Source organism: Zeus faber, assembly GCF_960531495.2.
Source record: "Zeus faber genome assembly, chromosome: 6".
NCBI classification, from domain to species: Eukaryota; Metazoa; Chordata; class Actinopteri; order Zeiformes; family Zeidae; genus Zeus; species Zeus faber.
The window spans coordinates 19,819,475-19,837,461 of NC_137201.1; the positions used below are offsets into that span (position 1 = coordinate 19,819,475).

At 46.3% G+C, this 17,987-nt stretch overlaps 3 protein-coding genes across 3 annotated transcripts; 1 reads left to right on the forward strand and 2 right to left on the reverse strand.

The window, feature by feature from the left end:
- Window positions 1-3,923: 3,923 nt before the first annotated feature.
- On the reverse strand, window positions 3,924-9,220 carry slc5a12 (solute carrier family 5 member 12; the record flags this gene model as incomplete). The annotated part of the gene is made up of 13 exons (XM_080002854.1): window positions 3,924-4,134; window positions 4,472-4,662; window positions 4,795-4,881; window positions 4,969-5,036; window positions 5,129-5,241; window positions 5,345-5,433; window positions 5,557-5,686; window positions 5,780-5,920; window positions 6,802-6,956; window positions 7,384-7,451; window positions 7,601-7,652; window positions 8,443-8,508; window positions 8,870-9,220. 13 exons carry the CDS (start codon window positions 9,218-9,220, stop codon window positions 3,924-3,926), a joined length of 1,722 nt encoding a protein of 573 aa, XP_079858980.1.
- Window positions 9,221-10,764: 1,544 nt separating this feature from the next.
- On the forward strand, window positions 10,765-13,033 carry fibina (fin bud initiation factor a). Its single transcript, XM_080003021.1, has one exon. It carries the CDS (start codon window positions 10,778-10,780, stop codon window positions 11,405-11,407), a length of 630 nt encoding a protein of 209 aa, XP_079859147.1. The 5' UTR covers window positions 10,765-10,777; the 3' UTR covers window positions 11,408-13,033.
- Window positions 13,034-15,090: 2,057 nt separating this feature from the next.
- On the reverse strand, window positions 15,091-17,584 carry tmem276a (transmembrane protein 276a). The gene is made up of 4 exons (XM_080003109.1): window positions 16,909-17,584; window positions 16,294-16,407; window positions 16,070-16,207; window positions 15,091-15,903 (listed from the first exon to the last, which is right to left on the reverse strand). Exons 1-4 carry the CDS (start codon window positions 17,408-17,410, stop codon window positions 15,656-15,658), a joined length of 1,002 nt encoding a protein of 333 aa, XP_079859235.1. The 5' UTR covers window positions 17,411-17,584; the 3' UTR covers window positions 15,091-15,655.
- Between the last annotated feature and the right edge of the window lie 403 nt (window positions 17,585-17,987).

Sequence of the window (17,987 nt, forward strand, 5' to 3'; positions counted from 1 at the left end):
GCCTGCCCCCACCCACTTTTCCGCTCCAGGCCACGTCTCGCAGATCGCCCTAGCTGTGCTGTGTCTTGGTTCCACTGGACAAACCTGTGCAATTGTAATGTTTACTATGCAGATGAAGGGCTGCAGACCACTGGGGGTCACTTTGGGCTCATCCCATGGAGTCCCGCTGTGACGGTCCGGTCCGTGTGGCTTGCAGCATGGCTGTGTTTGTCTCCCATCGACCTCCAGGTTAGGCGACCGCGGAAAGCCTCACTCGGTGATTTTCGTCGCAAAAAGTGATTCTGGTGATGTGGCTACAAAATGTAATGGACCATGTTTATGCAAAAGTGACTGTATATTGCCCTCGAAGCATGCTGATTGATATTTTGCATCAGTCAATTCATGAAACAGCTGAAAATAGAAAACAACACAAATCGTTGAAGATGTGAACATTCATACGTCTCAAAGAGGATTTTCCTCTGAATCATGTAACATGCATGGTACAGTGGTGTTGTTTTTTAAAATCTTTTGATAGACAGAGCTGTCTCTCTGTTAGTCTATACATCGTCTCAGTCCGACTTTCCCGAGTCGGGAAAATGGAATTTGATGTGATTTGATTGTGCCTACAGTTTTGCACACCACAGTTGTGTCACGGACATCACGTGTGCCTGTTTGTGCATTTTAAGTGCAATAACTCCCCCGTCTCCTCATACCATGGTACGATCCGCTGTAAACCTACTGACCTGTGCGCTAATGATTTGTCTGAAAGGCAAGTGGCTCCACACTTCCTGTTCTATTCTCGGCCCACCGGCCTCCGTCCTGACGCGGCTCCAGCCGTAAAAACAATGTGTTCATTGACATTCAGGCGCCATAAATTAGCACTTCCGCTCTGCACCGCGGATCTGTTCTTCATTTCCTAGTGGAAGGCCAGGAGTGCGGTTAGGACTTCAGACATACCTGCGGTCTGAGCGTTCGGCTGCTGGAGATTAGCCGCTGCACTGATTCATACTCGAAGCAATGCATGCTCATTCTACTCTTCCATTGATTACACTAGGACTTTTTTTTTTTCATTTACCAATGTATGCATGAGTTTAACGTGTTGGCCTGGTGTGGAGCACGAGGTAGGATTAGCATCGGGCCCCAAGGAAAACTCAGGAAAAGTAAAGCAGCGTGAGAGATTCCTCCAAAGCGCACGGCGCGGGTATGGCTGCTCAAAGAAAAGGGTCTGTTAAATTAATTTAGAGTATGTAGATCTTTTTAATATATCATATTTATTTCTCTTTTTCTAACCAGTCGAGATCTTTAAATTTGGCCAAAGTGTTTGGTTGTGTTGGACGATAAAGGACGAGTTTGGCCCTCATGGTGACAGCAGCGGCGGTGAACGCCATGTGGCTCCAGACGTTTTCCCCATTTTTTGCACCCCGTTACCACCACTGTATATTATTTCACTTCACACTCTAATTATCTGATTTTGTCTTGTGTTTTATTTTTTTCATGTATGACTTTTCAGCGTTACCATGACGTGCGCACTGGTTTTTTACTGGTTAGTTTGAGTGCAACCAGCATGCATTACCTCTCTCCGCCCTTAAACAACGCAATGTAACCTTGGCATTCCTCAGGTGTCAGAACACAATAACAGAGTGATTTTCTTTGAAATACATTTAAATGCATCATGGTATATCAGGATTCTTCCCAAAATAATCATCCTCACGCACGTTGCAATGTGACGAGATATCACAAATTATTATTTAACGGCGCTTGAAAATGATTCCACAGTCACGCCATCCAACACACAGATTCACTTTATTTGCTTTATTAGTCATTTTTCACCTTTAATTTTCAACATAATTCTTTCTTAAAACAATCTTCTATTAAGTGCAGGTTTCGACAGTATCTTCCCTGGTATGTGAATATTGAAAATCTATGCATGTTGTAATCCTTGAGTGCTGAATCACCAACGGCTTCAATTGATCTTGTACACTTGTACTGTGGAGTATGCATGACTTCCATCTGATTTGGACGCAGTTTCGACGGCATCATAAAAAATATATCACATGCTTTGCTCCTTATTGATCTTTTTTTTTTTAAGATAATACTAGAATCTTACTGTGCTGCATTTGAGTTTCTTCATATCGAAAATATCGGCTCACAATACTTTTGTCCATTTCACATGAGTGCATTCAACAATACTTTCAGCTCAAATTAAGTTTAAGATTAAGTAAAATTAAAGTACGGCCTGGAATACATTCAGAGTGGGTGACACATAATACAACATATCTGAAACCTCAGACCCATGGGGATTCCTGTAATATCTACCACAATGCTCTCCACATGCTCAACCAATCAAATTGTTGCACATTTATCGGGGGTTGCCAACTTCTGCTAAATTTTCAGCCGGACTGATGACACGTCTGCACAGTCCGAGCTGTGTTTTTGATTAACAGGCACTTTCTCCCATTGAATTTTCTGTTTTTTTTCGCCTCGACGTCCGAGGTTGAGAGTGACAGTTTGAGTTCTTTGGTGAAATCTACGCCTTCAACGTTTCCAAGCCGTCAAGAACTCAAGCGACTGATTTGGGCAGAGTTCATCTCTTTTTCAAGAGATCGAGATTCAAGAGGTTATTTGTCGAGATCTTATTAATGAGAATACCTGATAAAATAATGAAAAATAAAATAAAGTTTCTTATTAGTAGTTATGAAATATATACGGACAGTTTCGCCTTTCTTTACAGATTAATAGAAACGACCAAACATATACACTTTTTGTTGACTGTAAACTAATGGACGGTTGGCAGCGCTGGCCTTGATGGAAGCGTGTTTAATGTCTTTTACTGTTGGCAATAGCAGAATATTGTATACTAAGTAATAATCGCTTCCTGCCCTTGCACATCTGAAAATATATATCGGTCTGGAGGAGGATTTGCTCTCCTCTGTTCCTCCGACTCCGGATAGGAAGCACATCGTTGTTATTCCATAGAATTAACTGTATAATAGGACGCTTTGAGTTGTGACATGAAGTGTATTGACTACATTGTTTACTTTGGTACTGTTTACATGTAAAAACATACGGTATGTATAAAAAGGTTGTAACGAATAACAGGATATTGGCTATCACTCTTTTCTGTAATAAATCATGGAACGTTTCTTTTCAATTGAATCCGAGCACCCTGATCATTCTTGTCGCTCGTCAAATGCAACGGCAACAGAACCCAAATGTTTCTGCTTGATTTTATCTTCACGCGTCAGGATACGTTATTCTACGTCTGCTGCGGATACGGATTGCTTATTTTTTTCTTTTGTTGTTGTCGTCAGCGTTGTTAATTGTGCTGAGGGATGTTTATGGGGTTTAAAGTGGTATTGTTTCCATGACAAACCCTGCATTTCTGTAGGCGGACTCCTCCAGGCTGAGGCTCATCTGTAGCCTTGCTCTTCTTACTCCGTTTTCGCTTGCGTCTGGATCGCGGGACTGACCGCCCTGTTTTACAGCCGAGCCCGAAGCCTCCACCGCCTGGGAAATTGCGAAGCGGCGCAGTTTATTTTACAGTCCAATAACAAAAGTGTACGTTGTCCTCATTTATTATTAACTGGTTGTCATCCCACCTGCTCTTCCCGATCATGATGGACGCCGCACCAGCAGGTTTCTTTCCACCTTCTGGACCAGAAGCAACACGGATTGCACAACGGCCGGATCAGCGATGGCTGCACGTCCTCACCCCTGTTGAATCCTGGGGAAATAAACAGCGGAGGGGTAATCAATTCTATACCACCTCTGCTACGACGGAAAACATGCAGGCAGAAATTATTTTCCAACTCAGCTGCTCATAAACTCAGTAGTTCCACTTATTGTAGGCTATACCAAAGAAAAATGTAGTGGAACAAGATAGCCTGTGGTTCTACCAGTGGCGTGGTTAAACAGATAGAACGCTTTGACCACAGCCTCATAATTCACTGGTTTCCACTTTCCCTCTGACTCAGACAGGAGCCATTGACCCTCTGATCTCTAAGTGTGTCCTGCTGGCGGAGGTGGCGCCTGTCCCTCAGATATACAGTACCAGTTAGGAAGGTTATCAGCAGACCGGCCGTAACGGTGGCGATAAATCCAACGGCGCTGATGTATAAATAGGACAGGGAGTACCAGGAGTCAGCCAAGGGCGGCCTGTCGGGGGACAAAAGAGGCACAGTCCTAAAGTTCCACAGGACACAAACCGTCTGGCCTCCAAGGGTTCATCCGCCCGCCGACAAAACCCAGCTTTCTGGGTCAGGAGTTACAGAGCAGTGCTGCAGCTTCATGATCTGAATAGGATGAATAATTCTAATAAAGAAAATAGTTGCTAAATAATAAATATTAATATATATGTAATAATATATATAATAATAATGTATATGGTTAATAATTATCTTGTGAAGAAGGCATTTTTAAGCACATTTCAAAGGAGGTTTTGGCCTATATATTCCCAGCACCGCTGTGCCAGTGTGGTGGTCAACCTTCGTACCTGGCTGAAGCACCCATGAGGCCCAGATGGGAGTCGTCTGCAGTCGGACAGACGGATGAGTTGGTCCACCAGCACGCCTCTGTGCTGAGAGGCAGCGGCCTGGAGTTGCTCGCTGGCGCCGGATACATGAAGGATCCAATAGCCACCCAGAAGGCCAAGGCGATGCCCGTCACTAAACCTCCTGTGGCGCCCTGCCGCCGCAAGGAAAACAAGTTTGAGGTTTCCCAGCACCGTGATGACAAGTAGCAAAAAAATAATAATATGATAATTGACATTACTTTTAGTAGAAGTAATAGAAGGCCATTGCGGTTTATTAAACATACCTTAGAGTTGGAGCAGGGAAAGATTATGCCTAATGTAAATATACCTAACATGGGCCCACCACACATTCCATGGATGCTCAAGGCGGCCTTGCCATTGGAGATAAAATAAAACAAAGGTAGTGTAAATGCAATGTAAGTAGCCTGTTGAATTAATAGAACGGAGGAGTGACTTACCTGGACAATTCCTCCCATGTGGGATGCCGCTACTGCCATTGCAGTGCAGGCGACTCCGAATATAATACCTTTGACAGAGTAGATATGTAGGACTCATCACAACTAATGTAAACGTCAGTATATATTTATATATGTGACAGTAAACATGTGCTTTATTTACAAAGTCCTTTGACGGTCCACGAGCTGGCTCTGTCAGAGAGATTCCCGCACGACTGCTTGACAAAGTCCTCGTAGGTCACCGTGGCCAGGGCGTTGATGCTGGCAGCCACCGTGCTGGAGGAGACGGTAAGTTGATCATTCCAACATTGCACATCAAAACCATTTATTCTAACCCCAAGGGAGAAACCTCCCCTATCGAAACTCATGCTTTCACAACCTCAGAGTTCCACTGAAGGCACAGGCCACGAACAGTCCTGGAAGACCTGGGTATTGCCCAAGGATTTCCATGACAAAGTACGGCATGAGCTGTTGGGGGAAGATTTGGAATGATGCAGATGATTAAACTGTTAGGTAGTGACACCATCGTAGTGACATTAGGTGATTATGACCAAGGACTGGAAAATATTAGGAACTTTAATGGTGACGGACCTGATCCGGAGCTGAAACGAGCTGCGTGGTCCACGGGTCACAGCGGGCATAGTAGGAATACATGATGAGGCCACAGAAAACTGCACAAAACAGGATGACCCAGAGGCCCAGAAGGTTGAGGTACAAGGCCCTGGGGAGCACAACACAGACAGGTTCCCGAGGCATTACACAGGGTCGTCTTTTAGCACGCGGAGGTCCCTGTGCTCTGCAGATGGTGGCTCACAGGCGGGCGTGGCTCTTGGTCCTGCAGGAAATGCACCTCTGGATCACAGACTGGTTAACCCCGTAGATGCCGAGCCACGTGAAGGTTCCTCCGATGGTGAGGGTCCAGAACGTGTGTCTCCTGAGGGGGTTGGGGTCAAAGCTGAGGACGAAGAACATCTTGTAAATATCACGCCTCGCCGCCAGCACTGTCATTAACGGATAGGTTTGCCATTTCATTTGCCTTCTTGCTGCACTTAAATTGCAGCGAGAAGCTGCAGCAGAGTGGCAAGTTTCATAATAGTAAAGCGTTAGAATATACAGCATGCACTTGAATATTACTTTACATTTAACTAGACGGATCTTAGGGTTAAATTGGGTTCTAATGCATTTGAATAAACGCATAATTTATTGAAAGAGTTCTTATTTTTGATGAACCAATAACACTTGATAATTTTATTGGAAGTGAAATAGATAGATACGGTTACTTAAATAATTATACTGAAATATTGTAATAAGTAAGCAATATACTGTACAAACATATATAATATAATACAAACATTACACAGTATTATAGTAATATGAATACCTAAATTAGTCTGATACTGTGGAGACTATAGGATTATTATGAGTAAACAATAAATAATATAATATAACTAACAAACAAACATACTTAAAACCACTTATAAATTCTCACCATAAACTCTACATATAACCATTCTTATATGAATATTATTGTGAGTTATGACTTACCATAGGAAGTAATAATATATTATTATTATTATTATTATTATTATTATTATTAATAATAATAATAATAATAATAATAATAATAATAATACAATAATAATATTATTATATACAATAATTGGTACTGTTATTTAATAATTTATAATAATAATAATAATAATAATAATAATAATAATATAAAATAATGATTTTTGTTAACTATAGCCATAATGCCCCATATTCTTGTGAATTAATAGATTTAAATTACTGTGAATCCTCTGTGTTAACACGCCCCGTGCAACAGGCTGCACATACTCAAACACCCTCAGTCTGCCTCCCGTCCAGGCCGTCTCCCACATTCTCTGCAGCCCCCCGACCGCGCTGCCCCCCTTGATCATCACGGTGAGGAAGCCCACCACCATCACCACCATCTGAAAGGCATCTGTCCACACGACGGCTTTCAGGCCTCCCTGCACTCACGCACGCACGCACGCACGCACACACACACACATATACACACACACACACACACACACACATACACAGAAACACACACACACACACACACACAAACACACAATCACACACACACACACACACACACACACACACACACACACACACACACACACACACACACACAGGTTAACATCATGTCATTGTAGATGTTACCCCTACGCTCTGATCGTGTCAATGTACGTGTCTGGATCTGTTTCTCGTCTTCCTTTTGAAAGCCGCTTGGCTCTGAGCTGCTCTGTTTACTTCACAGTGTTTATGTGAACGCATCGACCCACTGGAGCGGAACGGTGGGGGGTGGGGGGTGGGGGGGGGGCTGGGGGGGAAACTGTGTGTCAGCATCTGGAGTTATGTTCACCTCGCTGTGTCCTCTCCACTTACCAGCGTGCAATAAAAGGTACACACGACGCCCGTGGCAGCTATAGAGCCCCAAAGATTGAATCCAGTCACTGCAGAGGGAATATTAAGGTTTTAGTGCAGGGTCGACAGTACAAAGACATGACTGCAGTGAGAGACAAGCGCACGCAGCCGAGCGTGAACGGTCTGCAAACGAGCGAGAAGTTGAATAATCCTGCGCGGATTGCGAAGGTGGATTTACCTTGGTTGAGGGCGAGGGCGGGTGCGTACACCACAGTTCCCGAATATAGAATCTGAAACATTTGCAAGGAGGAACACAATCAAAAAAGGGTTTCTTTATTCATTCTGTTTTCCTTTATCAGACGATCAGCTTCTTTATTTCTCAACCCGGGGAAACTTACCGCTCCGCTGCAGCTGCAATGGGGCAGACATTTCAACCTTTTTTTTTTATTTTATTTTTTTAAACACATTGAATCTTTTCAAAAACAGGACGCTCACATTAGTGTCGGTCTTTATATGTTTTACCGAAAAAACCGCAAGGCCCAAATCAGATGTTTTTGTTTTTTTTCATTTCTACATGAGTGTGACACAGATCTGTTTTTCTTTAGAACAATATGAGACAAAAATTTGGATTCAGAAGTGATGTGGCTTTTCCATCATTTGGTTATGATTCCGCACTGGCAGGACTGTTGAAGTAAAGACGGAGGACGGTGGAAGTCGATCCATCAAGTCTCTGCACAGATGTAGCAGCCCCGGCTGCACAAAAGGCAAAAGTTGAAACCTTGGCTATTTTTCGTCCTCTCACCCTTTTCCCTGTTAAATAATGAATTTGCAGCCGGCCTCCCCGGCGCTGGCTTCAAAATGAAAGTAGAAGCTGTAACTTCAGTGACTTCCATTTGGTTGTTTATTTCCCCTGAAGGTCATGCGGGTTAATGTGGTGTGACGGCACTTGTTATTGTTTATTTGCACAGGCCGCTAATTTCATTTCACACTGGAATCAGATTTGGGCCGCGAATTGTAAATTCTGGAAACCCGGCATTTTAATGAGGCCTGGGTGGAAAATAGCGTTGTTCATAAACTTACCGTCTGCACCATGTAAATAAGTGTCGCCATAACACGAACCGCCCGGCAGAACCGCAGCTCCAGATACTGTTTGGAACGCAACACGCCGTTCAATTAGAGAGGAGATCTGGAGACATTCACAGTCATATGGTTGTGATTTGTGCTATAGACTTGAAACTGTATCAGTGCTGCAAAGTGATATAAGAAACCCCCTCCCCATGGTGCGATTACTGAAAACAGGATGTGCAACCTAAAATATTCACTTTCTTCATGAAACAATGCGCTCAAATTACTTCAATCATTAACTATAGTTCCCGAGAGGCGGGGAGCTCTGATTGACCACTCGGGCCTCTAAGTAGTCATGAGCATATTATCATGGCATTCCCTACCACGTGAAATGGAACCCCCAAAGAGGCAAAATGCTCTCATCGGTACTGGTACTTCTCACCTCATAGGTACTGGTGATCCCCGATGTGTAAAACACGGGGACAAACAGCTCGGCGCTGGCCACCACCATGGCGGTGTAGGCGACTCCGAAGAGAATGTAGGACGCCCCAAAGCGGTAGACGTCCGAAGGGGCTCCGATCACCGTCACGGCCGACATGAAGCTCGCCGTTAGGGACAGGGACACGGGGCCGTAGGTCATCTGCCGGCCGCCCACCAGGAAGTCCTTCGACGAGGACGCCTTTCTCTCCTTCACGGCGAAAAACACCCCGATCCCGGCGGACACCACAAACAGAGCCGCAAACACCACGTAGTCCCAGGCCTTGAAGGTCTCCACCGCATTCATAACGGTCATGGTGTGGGCGGACGAGCGGACAGTGGGATTCCTCGCTCGGTCCCTGCGATGTGGCTTGTGTTTTGAGCCGCGTTAACCGATTAACTCACACGTTTTAACCATAAGTTGATGATTGAAGGAGATGCATGTTTAATTGACGGATAGAAGACCTGCTGATGTGACTTTGAAGTGGTAATGCATAACGGTGTCCCGTGAAAACAAATCCTATATTTTAAAGTTGTCCTATATGTTTTTAGCTGCCACTTCATGAGAATAAAAACATTCAGCGTATTTGTGTTCGGCGTGTGCTCCTCCAAATGCTGTTTCCGTCGTTGGTGGCGGGGTCCGCCTTTCCCGGCGAGAATGTAAAGATCGAACATTCGCCAAAAAAATGACAATAAATATCCCCGTCACCTCAAGTGATGGAGAAAGGCAAAATAGATCCCTGATCAGATTAATGGCTCCCACTTCAAGGTTTCTCTAAAGAAATACATCTATAAGTAAATTATTGAACATTACCTTGTGTAGGTTTCAAGGTTTTCGGTTAAATTAAACCCTATATAAAATCCATTTATACCTAATTAAGATTGTCTACATCACGTTTTACACCACTGTCCACAAAACTTCTCAGTGCAAACACTTTTTTTTTTTTTTACACCTTTTTCTTACAAAATAGAGTAATACAAAAACAAATAGGGATGTACATTTGTTGAACTAGGATTTATGGGTTTAAGTGCGTCGTGGTTAGTGGTATATTGAGACAAATTGGGAAGACAAATGACAAAGTGACACATTCCTACGGCCTGGGGAGACAATTTTATTCGGCCAGGATGGAGGAACCCACCTCCGCCTGAGCAACGAGCTGCATGGCGTTTCCCAGACAGGATACGCAGAAATTGATTGTGACATTTGAAATGCACCGTGTCCTCTCCGCATCAACACATTCTACGGTTGAAGTAAGCAGCAGACGGTGACAGGCTGTCGCAGACGGAGCTTTCGGGGTGGCCTGAGAAAACACTGTCGGATTAGGCCGGGGATCCCCCAAACACGACTGACCAGGGCCTTTGGCAGGCTGAGCTCTGGCTGGGGGACACCCCTTTGTAGCTATTAAGAGTATCGGAGGCCATTAAGTAAAGGGACGACATTCCGAGAATAAAGTCAAATAGGATCAGTTTTAACATCCCCACAACATACTTTACTGTATACAATATACTATTACACAGTTTCAAAAATGTTAACAACTTTAATCTTCATCTCTAAGTTTTTACTTTTTTTATTGTCTATTCTATCTTGATGAGTTTAATTCCTATGTTGACTTTAATCTCGTGATTTCACGATTTAATTCGATAGAAAAAACAAAACTATTTTATTGTTATTTTTGTTGTTTTTGCCGCCCATTTGCAACACTTTCACGAACCTCTAGAGGGCCGCGGACCCCCGTTTGGAAACCCCTGGGTCCGACTCCCAGTTCAGGGGGGAGAGGGGGAGGAGAGGAAGAGAGGGAGGAGAGGAAGAGAGGGAGGAGAGGAAGAGGGAGCGCAGGAAGCCCACTCCGCCCTGCGTGTGGGTGCCTGCAGCATGGATCCCGCCCCGCTGCTCCTGCTGCTCTTCGCCGCCCTGCCGCTTCTGCCGCTCCGCCCGGCGGTCTACACCGGGCCGCTGCAGGCGGAGATCTCCAACGGGACCTTCCACCACTTCTTCGTCCCGGACGGGGACTACGAGGAGACCGAGGACCCGGAGAAGTGCCAGATGCTCTTCAGGTTCGCGGACGCGCGTCCGTGCGGCGCGCAGCAGGACGAGGACGCGCTGGTGCGGGAGGAGCTGATGTTGACCAAGCAGCAGGTGGAGGACACCGCCCGGCTGCTGGAGAGCATCGTCACCACCATCTCCCACGACCTGGACGGGGAGGAGAGCTACGGCGGCTTCCTCCGCCGCGAGATCTCCCAGATCGGCGAGGCCTTCGGCGGCGTGGAGGAGTCTCTGTTGGAGCTGGAGGTGAAGTTCAAGCAGAGCCAGGACACGGAGCTCCGGGAGGAGCACCAGCTCCACGGCTCCGTGGCCAAGCCCTTGGGCGAGGTCAGGGACGCGGTGAGGCAGACCGGGGACAAGCACTTGGGGCTGAGGGACAAGCAGGAGCTGCTGTCCCTGATCATCCGGAGCCACGGGACCAGGCTGAGCAGGCTGAAGACTGAGTACCTCACTGTGTAGAGCGAGAGAGAGAGAGAGAGAGACTGTTTGGGTGTGTCAGTGGTGGTAGAAGTACTTAGAGCTCTTACTTCAGCAAAAATAGATATACCCTGACACAAAAGTACTCTCGTAAAAGTGAAAGTACCACATTGACATTTCCACTTCACTAAAAGTAAATATGTACTTGCTCTTAAATTAACTTAAAGTGTATCCAGTGTCTGGGTATAACAGAGCCTATAATATGGGACTGTAGTATCCGATGTGTTCCTCTTGTTTGGGTTTGCTTACGATAGACAACTATGAATCCTGATTTTATTTTCTTAAACTAAAAACTTACAAAGGGTACAGACATTTGCTTTGAAATGGAGTAAAAGTCATATCTCCCCAAAACTGAATATACAGTACTTATATACTTAGTAAATACAGAAAAGTGGATGTACTGCGTTATTTCCCACCCTGTGTGTGTGTGTGTGTGTGTGTGTGTGTGTGTGTGTGTGTGTGTGTGTGTGTGTGTGTGTGTGTGTGTGTGTGTGTGCGAGCGTGCGTGCGAGCGTGCGTGCGAGCGTGACAGACCCGCAGTCAAAAAGGAAAAACTGCAAAATCCAAAGTGTTTGCAGCATGTCCTCCTTAATAGCCTGACCTTCCCGTGATCTTCATTCCCACACTCCTCAGAGCTACAGAAGGGAAGTGAGACAAGATAACTTAAATACCATAAACACTTCAATTATCCCGAATCCACGCTGAGTTACGGCGACCCGGACTGCTTTACAAGCCAATGAACTCTGACCAACATGTTTCAAATGTCTTTCGATTCCTCCGGCGCGGAGACGTGAAGATCCTCCAAAGGGCAACGCCATGTAAAAACGCATAAATACGCTCAGTTGCGAACGCTTCTTCAACGCTCAACCCCCTCTGTTATTTAATGTTCTGATTGAGACGTGTGGTGATACGCGGAGCCAATGTGACATCAGAGCGGGTGGAAACTTGCCCCGTGCTCCTCCACGCATGACATTCAAACAGAGAAACCTTTGCGGTTGAAACATCCGTCAGTTTCCTTGGGTTTCACGCCGGGCGGAGACCCCCCCCAACCCCCCTCTGTTATTCCTTTGGCCGGTGACGTTAAATGTGTGAGGCGAAAAGAGTTGAAAGCAAAAATAAATATCCTCTGCACTCCACCGGGCCTGTTTAATTGGCATCTGAGGCCCCGTCCCATCCTCCGCCCGCTCCATCTGGAACTCATCAAGTGGAGTATGAAATGTTTCTGTTCAAAGGCAGCCCCTATTATCATTATATTCTGTTTTGGACGGTCGCACAAACTCCGGCTCCACTTTATTTGCCGCTGATGTTGGATGACGGCATCCTGCTCAAATTCAGTTTAGCTTGTTTGTGGCGTGTCTGAATGAAACTAAGACTTTTCTTCCAGGCTGAAACGTGACCTCTTCTGTCAGTTTGACCTATTTGTTGAGAAGAAAAACAAGCATTTCTCCGCAGCGTTATTTGTAAATCCAACCCTTGTTGGATCATAACCAATAAAAAAAAACGCCCGGCCTCACGGAATTAAACATTTTGTCTCCCTTTGATACCGCGATCTGTTTGACATGTTCAAGTCGACCGCTTCTTAAAATATAAAATAAAGGATAAAGAAAAAAACCCCAACAACTGTTATTTGCTCTCATTCCTTCCGACCACGACAACAACCACAAAGTAAGTGCTGAGCGTGGACGCTTTCTTTACAGACATCACGTCTCTGGCTGTGTGGCGGAGCCAGACGGCTGCCATGAGCGCGCAACTGGGTGTGATTTCCCCCTGTCTGGTTTACCTCACAGCCCAGCTTCCCCCAAGGGACCCCCTCTCCCCCAAAAACACAGCTCTATCTACAGCGGAGCGGGGCCCGCTTGACCCCCCGTCAGAAACCCAGAGTGCCAAGCGCCGTGAGCCCCCGACTCAGCCGTAACCCTAGACGCCCGGGGTCCTCTGTGTTGGAGGTACGGCGAGGGGCACGTTGGGATATTGCTGGAAAAAATATCCTATTACTTGTTGACCAAACTGACATTTTCAACTGGAAATTGTTGAGTTTGCCGAATCGTTGAAACACATTGAATTCATACAGGAGCTTTTTTTTTGTGGTTTTCTTTTCCCCCTGTGGAACAAATTCAGTATAGTATAAAATGGACCACATGGGTTTTCTGCACCTGGGTTCTATTCCTTTCGCATTTTTATTGATAATATTTCTAAAACAATCAGACCCGGGGGATCCGTCTAACTAGCAACAAGCCTCGTTCTAGTGGAGCGACGTCATCATTATTGAAAAGGAAGCAATTTAAAACGGACTTGCATGACGGCTACTTGCATAACAAAGGATTTGTTTAATGGATGCTACTGGATGGTTTACGAAAGCATTCGAAAGCTCTCGTCTTCAGCAATAAAATACAGTCATATTGAGGGAGAAAACTGAGCAAGTACCAGAGACCAGAGAAATTTCATGGGATCATTGACAGGTAAATAGTTGTAGTGCTAATGTTTGACAGAGAAATCGAGGTCGAGAGCCATATGTTGATACCAAGGAGTGGGGCTGCCGCCCTTTCCATTCAGAAAGGCTGCAGTCGTTTTTTGGAACGCCCTCAGTCCGATCCTGAACTGAAGAAAAGCCTCCAGTTGTTCGAGGGGTGGAGGAGGAAGAAGGTTCGGTGAAGTTCCGATGAGGTGTCGGGGAGGCCGGGGCAGGGGGGTGGCCCGCGTCCCGGTGTGTATGGGGCCATTGTCATCCCGGACCCAGTGTTTCCACCACCTGATCCCGGAAAATGGCCCCAGACTCCTTGGCCGTCATACGCACCGTATTTACCACGGGGAGCTGGAACCAGACTCGAAAAATGCATTTTTATTTGACTCGGTGGAAGAACAGCGATATAGCGTTTTGCCCACATGACTTTTTCCCCTCTGCTCAGGGATCCAGGCCGCGTGCTCCTGACGCCGGGTTTTCTGCTTCCGTGTGTTGGCCGCCGATTCAGGCGGTTTCCGAAAGGCCGCCCTGCCATACATTCCAGCTCCCTGAGGCCCATGGCGTGTAGTTTTTGTTGAGACTGGGTCACAGAGGTCGGATTAGATTCCGCGGGAATGTTTGAGGCTCGCACTTTTGTGGCATCCGTCCACTATCCTGTTAGGCGTCCGTCCGCACACGAGTCTTTCTGCTGATGCAGTTTGCCGCGTGCTGTCATGATTATCGAGACTGTTCCCCCGGCGGCACGTTAAATATCAGTCTGTTTGGCCTCACAGCTCATGTTTCTCTGAAAACTCACATATCAACGTACTGTTTGTCTGACCTCACTAATAACATACTGCTAATTGGCCGAATAAATCTTATGACTCACTATTGCAGCTGCAGTTGTAATTCTAACTGAAGTTTCTTCAAAGTTTACAGTAACTCCTTTTCCATTGGGTGTTTCTGTTATTTTGTCCTCCCTTGTAGGTGTTGTGACTTAAATACCAACATCAGACTCATATTCTAATCCAAAAACATTTTTAGAATTTAGCGCTCTTCGGTCATTGGGGTTTCTATGACGTTTTTTGTTTTTTTTTGGTTTTACGATCGTCATCATACTTATAAATGGGAACCCATTCAACTGAGTCTTCATAATGCCAACCAGAACACACTGCATTTGTGAAAGTAATAGTTCACAACCTGTTTCTTATCTAATATGTGCAGCATGTCCACCCTCCGAAATAAAAGAAATGGGTTTTACATGACCGTTTTATTTTTGAAAAATATTCTTTTTTTGGGGGGTGCACTAAGAACATCAAACATCTCCCTCAAATACAGTTTGGCCTTAGTGCTGTTTTCCTTGAATAAAGACAATTCCATGTGCATACATACAGTTCAAAAAGCACATTACATTTTTATTCAGAATGAGTACATAACGACACACATTTGCCCTTTGAACTGTGACAATAAACTTCCATAGTTGTGCTATTAATGTTCTGCTTGTGTTTAAATTTTTTCCCCCCAAAACAGCAGATTTATAGGAAGAAATTTTATAACGGCATAACTATTCTCTCCTTGAAGAGCAGGCAAAACACTGAACAGTTCATTCATAGAGGTGGGGGGGCAGAGGAAAAAAAGCACCGGTACAACCCAAAGGATCTTCGGTTAAATACGACCTTTTCATTCCCGTGTGCGCTCTGTTTGTGCAGAGCTGAGTGGGGGCTCTCGGAGTCCATGGCTCATGTACTCAGTGTTCATCAGACTGGTGTCTTCTGGGATGTGGCAGCATGTCACACACAGCCGTTCTCCTGTCTGGGCTTGTCCACCAGCGGGCTGTGAGGCGGGTAGAGGGACGGAGCCAGAGTACATAGAAATCCAGCCAGCAGCGTGAGGCCCAGTCCCCCCCAAGCACAGAACATGGACCAGCCGTAGCCGTGGCCAATGTCCTCCGGTATCCCATAAATGTAGCGCGGATAGCGAGACAGTTCGAAGTTGATGCCTGCCACACACGTGCACAGGGAGATGATGCAGCACGTCCCTGTGGGAGGGGAGAGAACACAACACAATTCTTCCGTTTCTTTGCCTACTCCTTAATGCAACATTTCACCGGCAGGTCCCACAAAATACTGTAGATATTGCTATGAAACTCCACTGCCCCCCTGTGGTACTTCAGAGTAATGCAGTGTATGTAAAGCAGTTCTCACCTCCCATGAGGAAGAGAAGTCCAGCAACATACTGCATCAGATCGTGCTCCTTACAGCAGCCCAGCACGCCTATGATCCAGCCAAACAGGATGATGGATACGGCCATTCCGATGAAACTTGCCGTCATCCTCTGCAGGTCTGTGAGGACACGGTGCCGAGTTTAACACAATGGAACGCTTCCACGTCAGTTCAAGCCGACGCGAGACGGGGTGGATGGGACTTACGGAGAGCATGCCACTCGTCCTGCCTTATGGTCTTGGTCAGGTTGACTGGCAGGTTCCTGGGCAGAGCTGAAGATGAATAGTAGTACTTTATCTGCGTGCAGCGCTGGACCAGCCCTGCACAGAGAGGATGAGTGGAAATGAGGTGATTGAAAGACATGTCACTGTGGACATCACAGAACTTGAGTGAGAATTACGATTAATCCAAATTACCTTGTGTGTATGTGTTGTGTTTATATTGTATATGTGTGTGTGTGTGTGTGTGTCTTGAATCACCACCTGCACAAAAATAAGTATCTAAAATACACACCAACCAAACTTTTAACATTTCGTATCAAATATTAAATCAGATGACCAGATAACAGCTCGGCATGTTTACATTCTCTCAAACCCCCCAGCACCCTTTCCACATACACACACGCACAACGTGCACGCAAAACGTGCACAATCGCGCGCGCACAACATTCACTCGCGCGCGCGCGCACACAATCTCGCGCGCACGCACACAGCATGCACGCAAAACATGCACAAAACGCACGCACACACATACACACACGGGCAATGTGAACGCTTCTTTTAAAGCGACAAAGAAATGATTATTTAGTGATTAGAATAGACCTTTAAAAATCAGATCCTCGCTCTCCAGGTCGAATCCCTCCCGGTGGCATTTCCTCCACAGCCCCGTGATGGTCGAGTTGAACTGCCGACTGCAGAGCGACTCCATGGCCAAAGCAGGAGGCAGGAGCTGCCGCTTGGCGCGCAGCAGAATTCCTCCGCTGTGGCCCGCCGGGTCTCCACCGTGGACCATCTGATCACCACCGGAGCCCCTCTGGCCCCCGCCGCGGACCTTCTGGTCCATCATGTGTCCCCTCTGCTCCACTCCGTGCCCCCCCTGGACCACCCCGTGGCCCTTGGGCAACATCCGGAGCGGGAGGTTGTTGCTGGAGATGTAGATGTACCCGGGGTCGTTCCTCTTGTTGGAATAGTTCTTGCAGCGCTCCCGGTGCCTCCTCGCATCGGTCTCGTACCAGTTGTCGGTGCTGATCGCTACGGTGATCAGCCCCAAAGCGCAAAACGCCAGAAACAGCCCCGCCACCGTCAGAGTTCTCATAGCAGCCATGTTCCATGCGGATCTCTCCTCTCTGCCGTGATGTTTCCACGGGACAGCAGCCCGCGTCGCCCCTTGGTGCTGTTATCAGATTGTGAGATGACCACGAAACAATTCATCGGCAATAGCTGACGTCCCGTGAGAAGCCCCGGAGGTCTCCATTTCTCCTCATGGCTCCAGCATCGTTGAGGGGACAGGCGGGAGCCCGTGCTCCAGTTGGATGTAACGGGCCTGGGTGAGCTGTTTTGGTCCTTTATGCCTGCCGACAGCCAGAGGGAGACCGTGGCTCTTGCTTCCACGAGATGGCGCCACAGCGAATATCTGAAAACAAAGGCTGCAGCTGTCAGGTCAAACATGTTTATTATAAGGAGTAGTGGCTGTATCTGGCAAGCACATTGCTCTTGCAGTATTGCTTCCACATACATCTCATTAGGATGAGAAATCCTGTCAATCCAAAGAGAAAAAAACAAACGGTTGGAATGAACTGTTTTCTAATTGTGGTCAGAAGAAGTGCAGCAGCAGGTTTTGTGTGTGTGTGTGTGTGTGTGTGTGTGTGTGTGTGTGTGTGTGTGTGTGTGTGTGTGTGTGT

Excerpts from the sequence above, each read along its gene's own strand:
- tmem276a (XM_080003109.1), bottom strand. The coding sequence starts at position 17,410 with ATGGCTGCTATGAGAACTCTGACGGTGGCGGGGCTGTTTCTGGCGTTT. Across the intron at positions 16,208-16,293 it reads GGACGAGTGGCATGCTCTCC|ACCTGCAGAGGATGACGGCA; the intron begins GTAAGTCCCATC and ends GTGTCCTCACAG. Across the intron at positions 15,904-16,069 it reads ACTTCTCTTCCTCATGGGAG|GGACGTGCTGCATCATCTCC; the intron begins GTGAGAACTGCT and ends CCCCTCCCACAG.
- fibina (XM_080003021.1), top strand. The coding sequence starts at position 10,778 with ATGGATCCCGCCCCGCTGCTCCTGCTGCTCTTCGCCGCCCTGCCGCTT.